General features: G+C 40.7%; 1 protein-coding gene across 1 annotated transcript; it reads left to right on the top strand.

Moving 5' to 3' along the window:
• The first annotated feature begins 405 nt into the window (after positions 1-405).
• On the top strand, positions 406-9335 carry tmem97 (transmembrane protein 97). Its single transcript, XM_080053983.1, has 3 exons — positions 406-543; positions 651-795; positions 8872-9335. Exons 1-3 carry the CDS (start codon positions 430-432, stop codon positions 9144-9146), a joined length of 534 nt encoding a protein of 177 aa, XP_079910109.1. The 5' UTR covers positions 406-429; the 3' UTR covers positions 9147-9335.
• The last annotated feature ends 10238 nt before the right edge of the window (positions 9336-19573 follow it).

Raw genomic sequence — 19573 nt, 5'->3', positions numbered from 1 at the left:
AGTGTAGAATTAATTGTTGTTTTGAACGTTTCCTTTATATTTGGAACATAGTGTATTTGCTTCATCTTTATACATGTCCATGTGCTTGAGGTTTTGGGGTTAGGGTTAGGCTTTTTACATGTTTTTTATTTTGTTGACTTTTTTCTCTTTTTTCTCATCTTCTTCAAGGTTGAATATAATATTTTATTGTGTATTTGATTGCATATACTGCGACGTATTTTATGCTTTTTAAAGCAGCATGTGCAGTAGCTTACATTCTCTGTGTGGGATAAAGGGTACTTTAGGAACGCCCACATCTCGGCACTCGAGCCAATGGGATCCATCATAGGAACACGCGTTTCTACGACACACTGCTGCCAGAACTGTCTTGCTCCCGGACCGGTTTCCCACCTGTCTCTTCTTTGCATTGAATAAGTGAAGTCAGAGATAATGTCTATCCGTGTGTTAGAAATCATTTTCTTCTTCTATTTTGCCTCTCATATTCCTATCACATTATTTATTGACTTACAAGCCCTGCTGCCTGGACATGTGTATCCTCAGCCGGTAAGTGACAGAGCCAATAGAACACACAAACACGCTTACTACCACTTATCAACTTATTGTGTGGCTATAAATGACAACTCTCTAACAACTGTTGTATTGCCCGCCAGCTGAAAGCCCTCCTCAAGTGGTACGCCGATGAGTTCAAAGACCCCATGATGCTGGACCCTCCGGAGTGGTTCAAGTCTTTCATTCTCTGCGAGGCTCTCTTTCAAACGCCTTTCTTCCCCATTGCAGCGTATGCTTTCCTCAAAGGTCAGTTATCGTCAAATAATATGCCTCCTAGGCTATGTGAAACATGTCTGCTTCATATGTAGCCACGATGGTCTCGTGCCTGACTGCGCTTTAAAACCAGTCCGTTTAATGCTGCGATGCTCTTTGACACAGAAGCACACATAAACACGAATCAATTGCTATTTGGAACTTTGTACGACCAATGGTTGAATTCGGCATATAGCCCACATTTAACCAATGAGTAACGTAGGCCTAAACATTTCAGTGGTTGATACTTTCTTGTGTGGAACCCTCATTCATTCCTGATTAAATTGACAGTTTTTGTAATGGAGTTCTTAGCGCGGGTTATCAGAAGCCAGCTCAAAGTCAAACCTGACCTCTATTGGACTTTTGTTATACTAGCACAAGCACAATAACACCTGTACAGCTGTGAATGATTAGCCTGGTGCTACCAGACGATCCTAATTCATTTCATTTGTACAGAAGGGATCATTGGACTACTGAAGGGAAATTAAAATTGAGCGGAAGTTCAAGGCTACTGAATGATAGGGTGGGATAACGAAATGACAGTTAAGGTGTAGTAAATAGGCTATTGGCCTTATTAAATAAATATTGTCGTTATATTTGTATTAGGCCTATATATTTATTGATGTTAAGCAGATGTGGAAAGTAACTAGGTAGGCCTACATTTACTCAAGTAGGCTACTCTATGGCTACACATTTGAGGTAGGCTACTTTTGCTTTATTTTAGTTTTTTTATTATTATATACAGTAGCGGCTGGTGGCGATATTGGGTGGGGGGCTAACAAATGCATTAAGCCTAGGGCCTATACACATCCATAGTTCAAGCTGCAGCAACAACAAAATCACATCAGAGGTACAGTCCAGAGATACAGCACCAAGTTACAGCAAGTAATAATACTCCGCAAAAAAATTAGAGAAGTAGGCTACAAACATGTTCTGATGCAAACTGTTTCTCTCTCTCACACACGCACACACACACACACACACACACACACACACACACACACACACACACACACACACGCACACACGCACACACACACAGAGTCGACCTGCACAGCAACAATGGTACTATGATACTTCATATCTTCTGTTCATTCACAGCTAACATACAATCAAGCAACTGGTTTTTGACGTGTAGCCTACCTGGCAACCTGTGCGTTTGACAGGTGATCGGGTAACTGGCTATCTAAAAAAGAGAACTGCTCAACAAAACACCACCCCGCTGGAGAGAAGTTGCAGATTCATCAGAGCCCCTCAGAGCTAGCTTGTGTGCCCCACATAACTTAATACAGTCCACAATCCTTAACAGCCAATGTCTTTTTTCTTTACCTGCTCATTGTGTCTCTGTATAGAGATGCGGTGGCCGTCATCCAGTTGACAGGCAATAATAACTTTGTCCAACATCGACAGCTTTACACAGTTCCCAATGTGACTTGCACTGTATTCTGTTTCTATTAAGTTTCTTGATTTTAGACGATACCTGTTTTAAATCCATAACCCCTTGTGGGTTCAAACTGTGTCTCCTCCAAACAGCAAGCACGGGAAACAGAGAAGTGCGCTTTTAGCTACGCTAGCCGTTAGCCAGTCCTTCCTTTCAAACTAAGACATGCTAGATGAATGATTTTGACATGTGTCTTTTTATTTTATTTGGCAGCGATTGGGCGATGTGCCCTTAGTCTCTTTATTTATTTTTCTTCCAAAATCATTAACGAAAACGGCTGAGACAGTAGATGGTCCACCTCATTATGTATGTTAGCACCGGTTAGCACTGGCCATTGTTGATCAACACTATCTCCCGCCTCCAACAGTGACAATCACCAGTGAGAGTCACTGTCACTGTTGGAGGCGGGCCTAAAGTCATGTAGGCTACTGTGATGATAGGTAGAAAGTCAATGGTCTGGCTAGATTCATTTAGCCCAAATGGTCTCTAAATCGAGGGGGTATGTCATACCTGTCAATCACGATTGGACGGCACCGATTGGACGCTGATTCTGATAAGTGTGGGCTTAGAAAAGTCAGCCCAGACAGATATGTATCCTGTGTTTTTGTGATTATTTGGTGCTGTTGCTGCTTGTTTTGCACAAAATCAACCAATTCTAAGTGTTAGTAACTATTATATTTTAATAATTTCATTAATTTAATAATGTTCTCATGTTTATTATAAAAGATAGGGAGGGCTTAGCCCCACTAGCCCATTGATACCAGCCGTCCCTGTATATATATATTAGGGCTGTCAAGCGATTAAAAAAATTAATCAAATTAATTACAGGCTCTGTGATTAATTAATCTAAATTAATCGCATACTTTTATGCCTGTTTATAAACAGCTGTATAGCCTACTACAGTTTGTTTCTCTCTCACTCTCTCTCGCTCTCCGTCTCTCGTAACTTCTGTCTCCTCCCCTCAGCTTTCCATCTCCCACAACAGGCAGCGCTGCACTGCAGGTGCGCATAGCCTATGCCGATTCATTCACCATCGTCGTACTCATAGGCAAAAATATTGACACACACACACACACACACACACACGGGGCGGGTGTCCGTTTATGCGGAAGACGAGACAGCTAGCAAAATTGAGACACACGGAGGAAGATTGAGAGATACTGTTTTGAACCTACATTGTTGCACCCACTAAATAATGCACAGACACTGCGGAGAATAAAGTAAGATGTCTTCCTACCTTCATGCTCATTTGCCCGAAGCATCCCATAAACCGTCCATAGAGCCCTCGGCCCCTTTCCCCTGCTTCTCTCCTTATTTTTCTCCCTTTTACCCGTGCGGGCCGTGTCTGCAAGCTACTACAGGTGCAGCTGCGCACCACTTTTGCACCGGGTCAAAGGGCATTATAGAAGTGTGATTAATCTGCGTTAATTTTTCTGTGATTAATTAATCGAAATTAACGCGTTAATTTGACAGCCCTAATATATATATATATATATATATATATATATATTAGGGTTCGATTCCCGCCCGCGGTCGTTCTCTGCATGTCACTCCCCTCTCTGCCCCATTTCACCTCTGTCTCTCTGCACTGTCAATAAAGCATAAAAATGCCCAAAAAAAAAAAAAAAATATATATATATATATATATATTACTTTAACTAACTAATTATTTGCAGGAATGTTGTTTTTAAACTGTTGGATTGTTTTCCTCTCAAGTTCTTCACAAAGTGTTGAGCCTCACCCCATAATTGCTTGTGAACTTATACATGATGCCCCTTTATATCCATTTATGATAATAACACCTGTTACCAGTTAAAATTGTTATGTGAGTAATATTCCAAACAGGTATTTTTTTAAGAGTAAGTAAAACAATTTTAAACAAGTTGCTATTTTAGCAGCAGCAGCAGACCCGGGTTCGATTCCCGCCCGCGGTCGTTCTCTGCATGTCACTCCCCTCTCTGCCCCATTTCACCTCTGTCTCTCTGCACTGTCAATAAAGCATAAAAATGCCCAAAAAATATCTTCATATTTTTACATAGGGGAGAACGGGGGAATGTGAGGCACCAGGTAATAGGGCTCGACGATATGACGATATCATATCGTGGACGATATAAAAGTGTCTACCGGGAGAGATTTGGCCATACCGTTTATATCGCGGAGATACAAAGTTGATGTGGCGGGAGCATACTGTATATGGAGCGGGAGGCAGCTGTCCCTCCGAGTCCCTATAATTACACTGCAGTTACACCGCCGCGCCACACGGGGGCTCTGCTGCAGAGTTCTGGGCTGCAATACAGCTTCTCTACCCGCAACAGAAGAAGCCTCACCTGTTGCTCTAGCTGTCTAGCTCATGGTCTAGCTTCGGTGCGCCGTCACTAAAGTTAACAAACCAACTCCGTGTCACGGTGGCAGAGCAGCTGGTTTTAACGGTCAAAAATGTCATCGGGCAAAGGAAACTTGCTTGCTGCTTCAGCGTGCTGTTGCCATGACGCAGAGTTGGCTTGTTTTAAGCCGCAAACTACATGGGTTAGCTCTCGTGAGCTAGCTGGCTAATAATGACATCTTTAGCCTACTCGGGGCTTCACCCCCGTGCTGTTATTGTTGGAGACAGCCAGCAAGGCTGGTTTTATGTAACTTTAAAACATGTCAAACTTGAAAATATTATTTGTGTTGAAGCTGGAGTTAAAGTATTACCAGGCATTTGCTCATTAGTTAATTTTGACAGCTTTTTTAAATGAAGATGAGCAAATACTGCAGTAAAATTCAAGTATTTCATTATTTTGATATAGGCTACTATCAATTGGAAAATGTAGGCTCTTTGGTTGATGCTGTCATTTTTATTTTGCACTGACTGACTAAAGCCAGACTGGTGTGGTATTTTGCACCAGTTTCTCTTTTGTATGGAAATTTAAGTTCCAAGCAAAAGATGAAAATAATCTTACGTGATTAAAGTTCAGTACGGTTATTGTAATCCATTGAATTTTAAGGAAAAATACTATATCGTGATATATATCTATATCGTGATATAAAATTACCCATATCGTGATATAAGATTTGGTCCACCGGGTAATGTGAGACACCCCCTGTATCTAGGCAATGGAACACATTTTTGGTCATGTGAGATATATGTTTTCAAGCCCCTCTCATTTCCCCTTGGCCATGAAAGAGAGGACCTCATTTTGAAGTTGTAAGCATGTTTTTTTCACAAAAATATGTTTTTTGCATGTAAAAGTAAATTTTCTTGCTGTCAACTTAATTGATTGTTGTGCCAAAGGAAATTGATTCAGGTAGAAAAACTTCTATCATACATACCAACATATGAAACCATGTGATGATGATAACTGAAGATTAGCCTGATTTGCTGAGAGAGGTAGTTTTTTCTCAAATTGTGGCAGTGAGACAAATGCTGTGGGGTAAAGTGAGACAGTGTCTGTGCCCTCTTTTAATGAATCCATTATATTTGAGGTAGTGAGGAGACTAGTTTGAATAGACAAAAGACAATGTGGGCCGGAGGTGGGGGTTGATGGTTGAAGGGGTGTCAGCAAGGGCATGGTTTGGCAAGTATGTATGTGGGGGACAGGAGAGTGACCTTTAACATCAATAGACTCTAAGTAATATGTCTTTATTCAATGAATGATCCCAATAAAACAAATGCAAAAAAATATTAATCAAAGACTCAAAAGATGGAAAATGACAACTGGGTCTAGTCCTGTGTTCTGAGTCCCAGGCTGTTCTAGCTTAGCCTGGTGCTACCAGACCACCGTACTTCATTTAATTTGTACAGAAGGTCTGGAACTGCTGTAATTGGCAAACGTTCACTCACTTGGAGGCGGGTGTCTGTTGAAGTTTAAAACTGTTGGATCTGCTCAGTGCCACTCTGGATTAGCCAACCAATCGCATAACGTTTGGTCGTGAGCCGGCTTCTGACGGGAACTCGGAAATTTCCGACTTCACTACATATTGTAGTCTATGGATCTAGCACCTGGCAACGGTAACTTGCTAGAGCCTAACGTTTAGTTATTTGGATGAGAAAGGTTGTAGGCGTCCAATCGTCCATACTTTCCTGAGCAGATGCACTGGAACACAGACAGGTCGGAACTCGGAACTACCAAGTCGGAAATTTCCGAGTTCCGAGTGTAAAGGAACCACAGATAGTATATAATATGGATGTAGTATCCGTGCTGACCTCAGTTATTCACATGGCATCCGATAATCCTGGTTTATGCGCGTCGCCATCTTGTGAGATTTTTACTCCGCCTCACGTCGGGGGGAGGGAGATACGCCCATCGAGCTGACGTATACCTCCAAGGCAAAGTGAGGGACAACGGGCGGAGAGCTGTCACTCAAGAGATCGCGCCAATACATTTTAACCTCCAAAAGAATAAAAACTAGCGTGGTCCAAAAAAATTCACCCCCCTCAGTGTTGTCATGGAGATATGACCTAAACATACAGACTAGAATGTTTTTTTGGACCAGGCTGTAAACAGGTTTAATAAGACTTTGAAAACGGCCTGTCTAACAAGTGAGTCAAAGAAAAATTGCTAAGTCTTGGTTCCACCCCCAGTGGCCACCGGAAAGTACTACACTTTTGGTCACTTCCTACTGAAACTGGAGCGCGACTTTGACGTCATCGTTCTCAGCCACTTGCTCTGTTCGCTGATTGGACATCCAAAACTCTGGACGAGCAGAATCTCACTAATACGCCCCATCCCCAGACTGACTACTGAAGGGAAAATTAAATTTGGGCGGAAGTAGGTGGGCGGGCAGAGCCAGGCTAGTTCTAGCTGGTTCTGATTGTTCTTTGCTCTGACCCCCAGACACTAGCTGGCTCTAAGGGTCCTGTGTTCTGACCCCCAGACTGTGTTTTAATCTAACTGGTTCTATCTGTCATTTGAATGTTAATTATTGAATATGAATTATATGTTATATTTGATCAGAGTTACTTTCAAGTGTTTAAAAAAATGTTTTGCTTAATTGACCAAACCCCATGATTCTGTTACTAGTCTGACATTAGTTTTGGAATATTTAGTTTTCAAACTAGCTGCCAGGACAGAACATGTGTTGTTATGGCAGTGTAGGGGGTCAAACCTGGACAACTCTGTGCCGCCACCATGCGGCCAAAACACTGCAGTGCACCCTTACCGCTCCAGGTGGGCTTATCCAAACGCTAGCCTGAAACCCCACCCCGGTTGAAAGCCGGGACCTTTAAAAGGACGCGCGCGCTCCTTATTCTTCGTCTTCTGGCGCTCAGCTTTTTAGCTGATCCATATAGAGACAACAAGTTTGTACAAACCTACAGGGCCCTCTTCAACCCCTGAACCAACCACCACGTGTTTTACTAAAGCTTTCGCCTGCGGCCGTTAGTCTACACGCCCCCTAGTCTCACTGACCGACTCCCTAGCTCCCCCGTGCGGTCTGACTCACCCCTCGAGTCATAAGTCACGTGGGAACTCCCCCGTCCCTTTTCCTACTTCGCTTCACCCACACACATACACACACACACACACACACACACACACACACACACACACACACACACACACACACACACACACACACACACACACACACACACACAAACACACACACATACTGGTACATGGCTGTACAATGTTCTAGACGTTTTCTTTGATTAAGTTTGCTAAGTGTATTTGCTTTATGCGTATATAAAACGGATGTTACCTTAAGTTTCATTGTGGTTAAAATAAATGTTCTTATATTGTAACCAGAAGTGTTTGTGATTTATTTGTGTGGATATTATTGGAGTGTCAACAATCAACAAGTGAAAGATTCTGTAGCCTTCAGTGTTAAGATCATATTACCAAATTCATAATAGTAATTACTTGATTACATTATTTTTATGGAAATGATCATTGAGACTTTGAGGATTTATTAATATTGATTTATTTAACTGAACATTAAACTAATCAACATTTGAGAATAAATCATTGATTAAACGAGACAATTTGCTATTACTTTTCCATTCTTGAATGAATGGTGGTGCCCCTTTTAACTTTAATAAACTATTAAAGTATTATTAATCATCAGATTAATTTCTAATAGCTGGATTAATCTGAACCACCTGTACCCGCTACAGCAGTTTCAGAGTGGAAAAAGTAAGTGGATCAGTTTACCCTCTTGATTTCTCTGGTCTTTCTCAGTTTACCCCACAGCTGGGGTAAAGTGAGACACAAGACAACTTTTTTTAAAACAATCATATTTTCACTGCCATTCGTCCTGAATAAATTCTACTAATGCCCGTTTCTAGGAAACATCCTGAATTAATGGTAAATGTTTAAATTTGACTGATAAATTATTTTAGCTCGCTTAGAGGGGAGCAAATGTAAAAAGTGTCTCACATTACGTCCCAACTTTTTCGGCATTGGGGTTGTACATGCCATGGATCCCCATTTGTTATATCTACTTTTTTTAGTTTTCCCTTTAAAAAGATTTTAACCTGTAAATAATGATGTCTAAAATAAGAAATCAATGAACTGGTAAAAAACAGTGTCTTTGAATTGTTAAAAAATATATACATATTCTTCCAATCAGAACAACAGTATTAAGCAATGGATTGCGTTTCTCACTTTGTGTGTGTGTGTGTGTGTGTGTGTCTCTGGTTCCTTTAGGTAGCTGTAAGTGGATCAGGACTCCTGCCATCATATACTCCACTCACGTGTCCACCACCCTGGTCCCTATCCTGGCCCACATCCTGCTGCATCACTTCCCAGCTGAGCCCCAGCCCGGGCCCCACAGCCTGCAGGAGCGCTGGCTGCTGGTCTCCATTTACGCTCCATACCTGCTGGTCCCTGTGCTGCTGCTCCTCACCATGCTGCTCTCCAACACATACAGCCCGTACTCTGAGCCTGCACGCAGCCCCGTCACAGCCAAGAAGAACAACTGACACATTCTACACTTTCTACAGCTATGTTATTGACTACATTTCTGAATGCACCACTTGTATCAGATGTGATAAGACGTATAGCCTCTGTGTTACAGGCTGTGCAAATCAGACTTTATAACACTCACCAGCACTATATTTTTTGGAAATTGCCAATTGTTACACCAGCCATAATGAGCAGAACTTTTAATGACACCCTTTAAAAGAAAACATTTGTTAAATGTGCTTTGTGCTTTTATAAATAGAAAAAGTGAAATGTATTAAATATTTGTGTGTCTTTTTTTCTTTCTACTTTATTGGATTGACTACAGTAGGGACATGAAATGATGAGGGGGGGTATATTGACATGTACCCCTCACTGAACTTCGGTGTTCCAATACCCATACTTCCCTGCTATAAAGTATGGTAGAAACAGATTTAGGATAGCCAAATACATGATGTCAGATGCAGCATGCTTCAAAATATCCGGATGCCCTACTTACTACATCCGGTTGGGATTTTTAGTGTGGAAACCAGTATGTTTTTTGCCGATTCTGACCCACAATCCAATGCAGCATAAGTGACGTCACATGGACTGAACCTCCGAGTGACTAATAGGCCTTTCACACCGCCGCAAAATCGGAGCTAGTTCTGGGCTTGTTCGGAGTTAGAGCCAGTGTTTTGGTTTCACACCGCCAGAGAGCCTGCTCCGGGCCGTAAAAACCGGGGGAACTCATACCCCAGGATTGAGCAGGGTTTGATAAGAACTGCTTGCGCGAACGGTTGGGGGAGGGATTATCCTGACCAACCAGAGCAACTCAAACCTCATGCCCGCCATATTTAAAAACACCGCTACTACGAGACGTAAACATAACATAATTACCGAACGTAGCGATCAAATTGACCGGCGAGAATACGCTGTATGGGTCCTGTTTGCTTAAGAAAGCAAAGCGAGAGCCAACAAGTGTAAAAATAAGACGTATTCGCCGCTGTTGTTGTGCTTAAAGCTAGCGGTAGCTTTAGCGTTAGCCACAAGAGCAGCGGCGTCGGGTGACGTATACACACGTTTACAGTGACGTCATGACGTTGCTCTCTTGCCGGCTCCATGGCTGTCTCCGGTCGATGTGAAACCAACCGGTTCATAACTGGGATAAGGCTGTAACCAGTTTTGAACTGACCCCAACACCAGCCTGGAACTGACTCTTGGTTCATTTTGGTGTGAAAGGCCTATTAAAGAGCGATGAGATGGGTTTATAAGCAAGAGGCAAGTTTAAGGAGGAACGTTAGAATGAAATAAAGAAGTTAAAGTATGTCTCAATTGTAGCATACTGCATGCTAACTACATACTTTTTAAGGTCAGCTGTAGTTTTTAGAATAGTAAAAATAAAGAGTATTAGATAAGGTGTGAGGAGATATTCACTGACTCCACCTTTAACCTAAGCTAACAGGTTTGTATCAGTGCTCTATGTACATTACATTTTTTTAGGGGTTCATACTTTTAGAAGCACCTTTGCTGTTAAAGACGTAACACTGCACATTAATGGATTCAAATGTGTAACTTGTAGATATTATCATGAAACGTTGCCAGATGATTACTTACTATAAACCCGTTCAGATCATTTATTGTAGCAAGCCTCTATACCCTGATTGTCCTCTGGTCTCAGGATGACCTATATTTGTGCGATCTGGCTGGCCCCTCCCACCTCTCTGCCGGGCTTTCTTTATATGGCCATGGGGCTCTCCCACCGTCTCTGCCGTGCTCTCGCGATACTAGAGAGACACTACGTGAGTCTACAGTGTTTACCCGGAGGCTCCGGGCCGGAGCTAAGCTAAGAGAACAGTTTGACATGACCTGACATGATTAAAACCAGTGAAAACAGTAGCTTCAAAGTTTGATTTCAACAGGAATATATTCCCATCCTTTGTCATGTTAAAAACGAGACTCAGACGATAAAATAAACTAAAAGTACCACACAAATCAGTGAAAAAAATATCTTCAAAATTGACTTCCACACTATTAAGTTACAATCCTTTGTCCAGTTAAAAACGAGGCATTTCCAGACTGGTGTGGGTAAAATAATTATGTTTTTATGACCAAAATCTCAGTGCTTGTCTCGAAGCTAGCCCGTGAGCTACCGGCTAAAAATACCACACAAATCAGTGAAAAAAATATCTTCAAAATGTACTTCCACACTATTAAGTTACAATCCTTTGTCCTGTTAAAAACTAGGCATTTCCAGACTGGTGTGGGTAAAATAATTATGTTTTTAATAATTGTATTGGGAATGAATGGGGCTGGGCTCCATAGATCTCCATTTTGTTTTACGGACCCGTCCCAGACAGTCTAATACGTGTAATACCAGGCGTGGCCATCTGTCCATGCTGGCTGCTCAGAGAAGGCAGCGTCCTGGGGGCCTGGGCTATGGGCATCTTGTCGCTTAGCGAGGAAAGCAACATGGCTGTCGCTCGGAAAATTTTCAAGAAGATCTCATGGGATCTCGGGCACGGGATCTCGGGGCCGTGGACCAATAAGAAATGGGGGGGTGGGGTTATCATAGACTACTGCACGGTGGACATTTCTGGTTACTAATGTGGGGGGGGGGGGTGGGGGGGGGAAGCATCGGAAGCATGGACATATAAAGAAAATATGGGGATGTGGCTGTGCCGACTATTACGTAATAGTCGGCGAGAATTCTGACTGGAGTATATTGGGGGGGAGGGGTGGGGACTTCTGAAAGGGGGACAGTGAGAAAAGGAGAGATTGTTATTTTTTTTATATTTTGGCAGTCTCTAGGCACACCGTGGCCCCATGGATATGTTAGAACACATTTAAAAAGTGCATTTAGCATAATATGTGACCTTTAAATAAATATGCAAATTTGGCAATATCTAACTATGTGTACATTTGCATGTTTTAAAAAACTTAAATTCTAGAAGGATCCATTTTTGCAACATATGTGTCCAAAGTTTTTACAGAACGGATTTTAGATACAGCCTTTTTTCATTTAATAATTCCAAAAATACTATGTACTTTATTTAAAATGCATTTTCAGCATATTTTTAAGAAGAAAAGGAATTATAAATCAAACAATTAATGGCATATGAACAAATCCTTCTGTAATAACCTTCAGAATAGTGCTAAGAATTATTCCTCCAGAAGTTGAGATTTTTGGCTCAGACTATTGAAAAATGTCCGTTAATGATGGTTGTACAGCCAACAAACAAGGTTTGGTCAAATAAACACCTTAATCTAAATTTTGGATTTTTAAAAATGTATACTATAACATATATACTAAGACAAAAAATCTCGAAACTGACCAGTGCTTGAGAAAATAATGTTTTTGCTTGCAGTGTCTCGTAGGAGTTAGAAGTTTACATGACAGCTTGGCACAGTATAGAACTTGAATTGAATTAAAAACGTAGGGGAGAACGGGGTAATGTGAGACATCGGGTAATGTGAGACACTCCCTGTATCTAGGACCCGTTTCCACTTGTCTTTTTTTTTTTTAAAGATATTTTTTTGGCATTTTTATGCTTTAAAAATGCCAAAAAGTGCAGAGAGACAGAGGTGAAATGGGGCAGAGAGGGGAGTGACATGCAGAGAACGACCGCGGGTGGGAATCGAACCCGGGTCTGCTGCTGGGCCCGGCCCGGGAGGGGGACGCCTTACCAACTGAGCTAAAGGCGCCCCCCTTTCCACTTGTCTTTAACATCTGATTTTTGTGATTCGATCACATGAATAAAGCTCTAACTACAGGTGAAAACACTCTCAAGACGCATCGAGATCGGATCACAAAAACCACATTCGGAGGTGGTTTACATCGCTTGTGTCCGATGTGTCCGCATTAATTTTGTAGTGGGAGCACCAGTGTGACTTTTGTCCACATTAAGGACCTCCTACTCAACTGCTGCCCCCTGTCTGAGCGGAAACACGTTGAAAATGCATCCCTGGCGTTCATGCAGCTTTTATAGAAGCCTCATGAACGTTAGTTGCATCCGCCAGTATTGCAAATGACAAGCTTTCTGTCCTCTGTTTTCATTTCACTGCGTAAATCTGAAAACACGGAAATCGCTGCAAGGCAGTAACTTCCTGTTCTTATCTGCTTAAAAATAAAAGTCAACTCACATTTGGCTAGTAACAGGCTTTTAATGTGAATGCGCACAGGATATATTCTGTTCGCACAAGATGCAGTAACTAACTGCATATAGAAAGCTGTGTAGGCTACTGGTGGTGGTGACAAAAGTGTAGAGGCAGACATTAGAAAAGCCGCCCGGCGAGCAACAATCTTTCACCAGCCAAAGTGGCGTAATAACTTACTCGCGAGTTTTTACTTTTAGGCAAGTGTTAAAGGTGCTGTAAGCGGAATGGTTCTTTTAGCTAAGTTCCTGTCAGTTACTGCAGTTAGCAGTCCCCTTGCTCGTCCCTACGTCACCACATTAATGCACTGCGGTCTTCAAGCAGCAAGTTAGCATCATCTCAGATCCTTAAGTGTGATAAAACATGATAAAAACCATCAAAACAGACAATGGGAAGGATTTTTACCTGCTCCTGCATAAACATTCACCTATCTGTTGCTCTGGCGTGCACCGGCAGTGAGACCATGAGTGAGACGGGTGTCGGTCTGTAGCGTTATCTCTTGTGATTGGATAAAAATTTCGGGATCCTCCAATAAGTTTATTTGCCGATTACATGCAGAGCAGCTGACTGAGAGATCGGCTTTATGAAACGCGCACATTATGTAAGTAATCACTGTATGAATAAATAGCGATTTAACACTTATATTAACATAAATAAACCGCTTACTTCACCTTTAATGTAGAGCCCTCTAAGCAGTATTGTGCATCGCTCCTCCTTGTCTAAATGAGACAGCAGCATATCTCGTCAACCTAGACTTGTAATTATCTTTGCACGTAATGCATTTTAATAGCAAATGCGATTAAAACTGTGGCAGTGTACAGCCCTGCATGTTTACTTGTTTGAACCCCAACGGTTAAAAAAACCAATGCAAACGGAAATGATGTACGTGTTGATTTAAATACAGCGCGGGTAAATGGAATCGGATCACAAGTAGACAAAGAAGTCACATTTGAAAATACAAGTGTGAACACACAGACTGAGAGCTGTCCAGATGTTAATCCCAGGTGGAAACAGGGTCTAGGACACGGAACACATTTTTGGTCATGTGAGATATATGTTTTCAAGCCCCTCTCATTTCCCCTTGGCCATGAAAGAGAGGCCCTCACGGTGACTTCTATCACACGTTGATGAACTACCAACATATGAAACCATGTGATGGTGATAACTGAAGATTATAGCCTGAATTGCTGAGAGGTAGTTTTTTCTCAAAATGTGGTAGTGGGGTAAAGTGAGACAAATGCTGTGGGGTAAAGTGAGACAGTGTCTGTGCCCTCTTTTAATGAATCCATTATATTTGAGGTAGCAAGGAGACTAGTTTGAAAAGACAAAAGACAATGTGGGCTGGAGGTGGGGGTTGATGGTTGAAGGGGTGTCAGCAAGGGCATGGTTTGGCAAGTATGTATGTGGGGGACAGGAGAGTGACCTTTAACATCAATAGACTCTAAGAAATATGTCTTTATTCAATGAATGATCCCAATAAAACAAATGCAGAAAAAAAGACTCAAAAGATGGAAAATGACAGCTGGGTCTAGTCCTGTTCTGAGTCCCAGACTGTTCTGGTTCTGATTGTCCTTTGCTCTGACCCCCAGATACTAGCTGGCTCTAAGGGTCCTGTGTTCTGACCCCCACACTGTGTTTTAATCTAACTGGTTCTATCTGTCATTTGCATGTTAATTATTGAATATGAATTATATGTTGTATTTGATACAGTTACTTTCAAGTGTTTAGATTTTTTTTTGCTTAATTGACCAAACCCCATGATTCTGTTACTAGTCCGACAGTAGTTTTGTAATATTTGGTTTTCAAGCTAGCTGTCAGGATTCTGAATTTGTGTTGTTATGGTAGTATCAGAGTGGAAAAAGTAAGTGGTTCAGTTTACCCCTTGATTTATCTGGTTTGTCTCAGTTTACCCCACAGCTGGGGTAAACTGAGACACATGACAACTTTTTTTTAAAACAATCATATTTTCACTGCCCTTTGTCTTGATTAAATTCTGCTAATGCCCATTTCTAGTAGACATCCTGAATTTATGGGAAATGTGTAAATTTGAGTGATAAATCATTTTATCTCGCTTAGAGGGGAGCAAATGTAAAACGTGTCTCAGATTACCCCGTTCTCCCCTACTTACCATAGCATTTTACTGCTGCAATGTCAAAAGGTTTTGGGACTTTAAAAAAAAGAAATGGTCAGAATCGAACCGGTGGCAGCTCAGACACCCTGATACCCTGATTTAAAGTCCAATGTTGGTGAATCTCCAAAAACAATGGATACTGCATTTCCCAAAATGCAACCTTCTTGAATTAGACCATCACTGCCATCCATATCTCTTAAAGTCCACTAACAGATTTTCCGTCAAAAGTCTCCAGTTCAAGTCTAAATTATAAATCAAATCAAATCGGTGTTATTTGTATAGCCCAATATCACAAATAGACATTTGCCTCAGTGGGCTTTACATTCCATGACACCCTGCCCTTACACCCTTAACTTGGCTGAGAAAAAACTCCCAGTAAAAAAAACCTTTATCGGGATTAAAATAAATTGAGAAATCTCAGGGAGAGTCGACAAAGTAATGGATCCCTCTCCCAGGATGGACATGCTGCAATAGATGTCGTAAGTAGAGAAAAATCACGAAGGAATTCAATCATTGACCAGATGTTTAGATGGTAATACTAAAGTAAGTGTGTAGTGTGGATGCAGGAAGACTTCAGGTGCTGCCAGAGGGGGCACCGGATCCACACCGTCTCGTCTCCACCAGGGAAAACTGGAAGAGGACAGACAGCCAACCAATGAGCGAAGCAAAATGAACTTAAAGATTGACCAGGCATGCAAGTCTATTATAACCCAGAAGACATTATCAACTTCATGTACAAGCAGCACAACACTGGTTCACGTCACCACTTATATATCTATATATCACCTACTATCTATGGTCACAACCAGTCTTAGATTAGAAAAACTGCAAAAAAGGCATGCATGCTGATAAAGGAATGACACACACCACAGCATGAGGGCCAGCAACACATTTATTTGAACCATCAGACTTTGTGATTATGAAGTGCACACTCTTATTTGTCCTCTATATACAGTACAGTGAGGTACCAGTCATGGGTACAGCTTTTCACATGTCCTGCGATAAACCCTATCTTTGTGAAGCACAGGATTTTACTGGGCCACTAGAAACTCTCACAAACATATTAAGCTCAACAGATAAATTCATTCATATGCTGTATTCTCTGGCTCTTATATCAGTAAAATGTGTTGTCTCCACGTGTGCTCACAATGATGCTGCAACTCCTGTATGCCTATCTACTTTCCAGAGCTGAGTTATCCATTGCATATTCCAGTTTTTTATCCCAAAATACTGGTTTATATGTGGAGGTCCTTAAAGAGTAGCATATCAAATAAAAGTGGAAATGAATATAACAAGCTTATGTAACGTGGTACTTCTTCACTTAAATAAGTAAAACTGCTCTCGCCTGTGTTGGGTCATACCAGAGTGTTTGGACCCATGTTGATAAAGCAGCACATTGTAGAGGGGAAAAAGATGTGAAGATCAACAGAAAGCCAGGCGATTTTTTATGCTCAACTGTATTATTGTAATAAGTTGTATCATTGAATCCCTTCTCAGTTGATGTGAAAAACCTTAGCAACAAATTGTAAGCAAAGAAAAGTGTATCGCTCGCCAAACAGAATAAAGAAAATCACACTTGTCCAATTATGATTTCCAATGTATTTCTTAAGAATACAAAATAATTTAAATATTTCAAAGCTATACATGAGCTTGTAGGTTCAATTCTAAAACGAAAAATCCCCATAGAAATATATACAGTATATCTGAAAAAACTGGCATCAGCCCGAACAATATACCACATTAAGTTTCAAGGTGGGACTAAAGGCCCAAAATAGTTTTTTCAAATTTGTCTTCTTAAATACCATACAAAGAAATCAGTGATCAAAAGATCTTTGGACACTTATATTTTGTAATAGTAAAAATAAAGATTCGAACTCTGGCTTAATCCAACATCTATAGATTTTGGTGTTTAAAAAGATGCAAATGTACACATAAATAGGTCAGTTAGATATTGTCAAATCTTAATATTTATTCAAATATTTCTGAAAAAAATTGCTTTAATATAAGTAGCCTAATGAGCTGGCAAAAGTTTCATAATGATATCTCTGAGTTACAATGTTTACCCTATTTACCTGCAGTGTCTCGCCTTAAATATAGAATGTACAGAAACTACTCCAAATCTGCAAATCCCATAAATCATAGCATAACTACTTGGGACATAACATCAGGGTCCTCAGTCTACAGAGCTGTATATTTATATTGTTAGCCTCATAGCATAATTGCCTAAATCATATTTACTCTACACTCTACTCTTACTCTACATCTACTCTATTCTACATCTGCTCTACTTTTCGTTAGCCTAATAGCATAATTGCCTAAGTCATATTTTAAAGAGCAACTTGCAGGCTAAAAAAAAACTCAATTGATTCATAACCTATTCTGGACAACATGCCATCACTCCCGTCCATATTTCTGTTATCATTTTGTTATATTTTCTGATCTTTGGCTTGTCCTGTTCTCTTGGACATCCACAGGTTCATAAATATAAGTTTGTGTCCCTTCATATCCTCATGAAAATATTTTTTACAAGTGTCCAAAAAAACACTGAAACGCATTCATTTCTATTGTTAGAATGGACCGCTGTGCCTCACGTGACGTCACGACCTGTTACTCCTTTTTTAGATGCGGTAGAACAATCCTCGCACAAAATGGCTCCAGAAGCCACTGTGATGTATATTTTTAAATATTTTTTTCCAGTACTTGAATTTTTTTCCTATATGCTGTTTCACTGGGGTCCCTAACTTGCAAGTTGCTCTTTAAGGGTTATAGAGTAGGGTAAAGTAGGTGTAGAGTAGAGTAGATGTAGAATAGAGTAGATGTAGAGTAGCCGAAATGTAGAGTAAATATGATTTAGGCAATTAGCCCATTATGGGTTTCACAGCTAAGCTCTTTGTTAAAAAAAAATATTACAATGACATCCAGCAGAGGGGGTTAAATCTAAACAGATTGTGTCACTGTAGGCTATGACAGGCAATAGACAGGTTCAAAGCATTCCTGGTCCCCCCGGAAAGTGTATCAAATCATAGATCTAGCCTATATGCACTCCTTTTGTCATGTAATGAAGCCAACATTTTCCCTGGTTTATTAAATATGCTATGTTGTCATCGGTGAGCCACTGCCTGAGTGTGCTCAAACTGTGTCAATTCCTGTCAGGCTATTTTTAGATGAACACCTGTGTTTAATGCATTAGGTCTAGCATGCTACTCCATCACATAGGTTACATCTTCAAATAGCCTACAAATCATTGAAATGCATCATTTGGGCATGTTGACAATATCATCCATCCGGTTCCCTTTGTTTCAAAAGATATTTATAAAATCTAATAACACAGTAGTAAATGTATCTGAAAAAGGTTATCCTGTTATATGTAGGCTAATAAAAACCACTCTTTCATTTGAATCATTTAATAGTTTGAGCGATGGCCCTGGATCACCTCATTTCCTGGGGATCCCAGTCCCAGACAATATAAAACAATATTTTGACCGTGAAAAATGTAATGCATTAAAATAACCCTTATGCCCTATTAAAAAAAAGTTACACTGGGACCTTTAAGTACATTTTGTGTATTTGACCTTTAAACTGCGTTATAATGAAGAAAGATCAATATTTTTTCACAATTTTTTTTTCATGAAGGGGTTGTTATTCAAATTATGTTGTGATTTAATAAATCACAAATAAAAATTAACCCTTTATAAAGCTTGTCAACAGACAGAAGCATGAAGTGCTCTAAAATCTTCTGGTAGATGGCTGTGGTGACTTTGGACTTGATAACACAGTGGACCAACAGCAGCAGATGACATTTTTTTTTTTTTTTTTTTTTTTTTAACCTTTATTTATACAGGCATATCCCATTGAGTCCGAAGACTCTTTTGCAAGGGAGACCTGTTCCCATTTACACGTTACCATTCACACACCGATAGCAGGATACCTATCGACTTTCACACAAGGCAAGGTGGGTGAAGTGTCTTGCCCAAGGACACAACAACTATGACACAAGTAGCAGGGCGGGGATCGAACCTCCAACCCTTTGATCATCGGCCGACCCTCTCTACCAACTGAGCCACAGTCGCCCCACATGATACCTCAAATCATCACTGATCCAAATAAAATGTTGCGTTTCATTTGGAAATCAAGGTTCCACAGTCTAGAGGAAGAGTGGAGGGGCACAAAATCCAAGGGGCT

Source organism: Ammodytes marinus (genome assembly GCF_949987685.1).
Source record: "Ammodytes marinus genome assembly, chromosome: 3".
In the NCBI taxonomy this organism is placed as follows: domain Eukaryota; kingdom Metazoa; phylum Chordata; class Actinopteri; order Uranoscopiformes; family Ammodytidae; genus Ammodytes; species Ammodytes marinus.
This window is presented reverse-complemented; position numbering and strand designations above follow the sequence as displayed.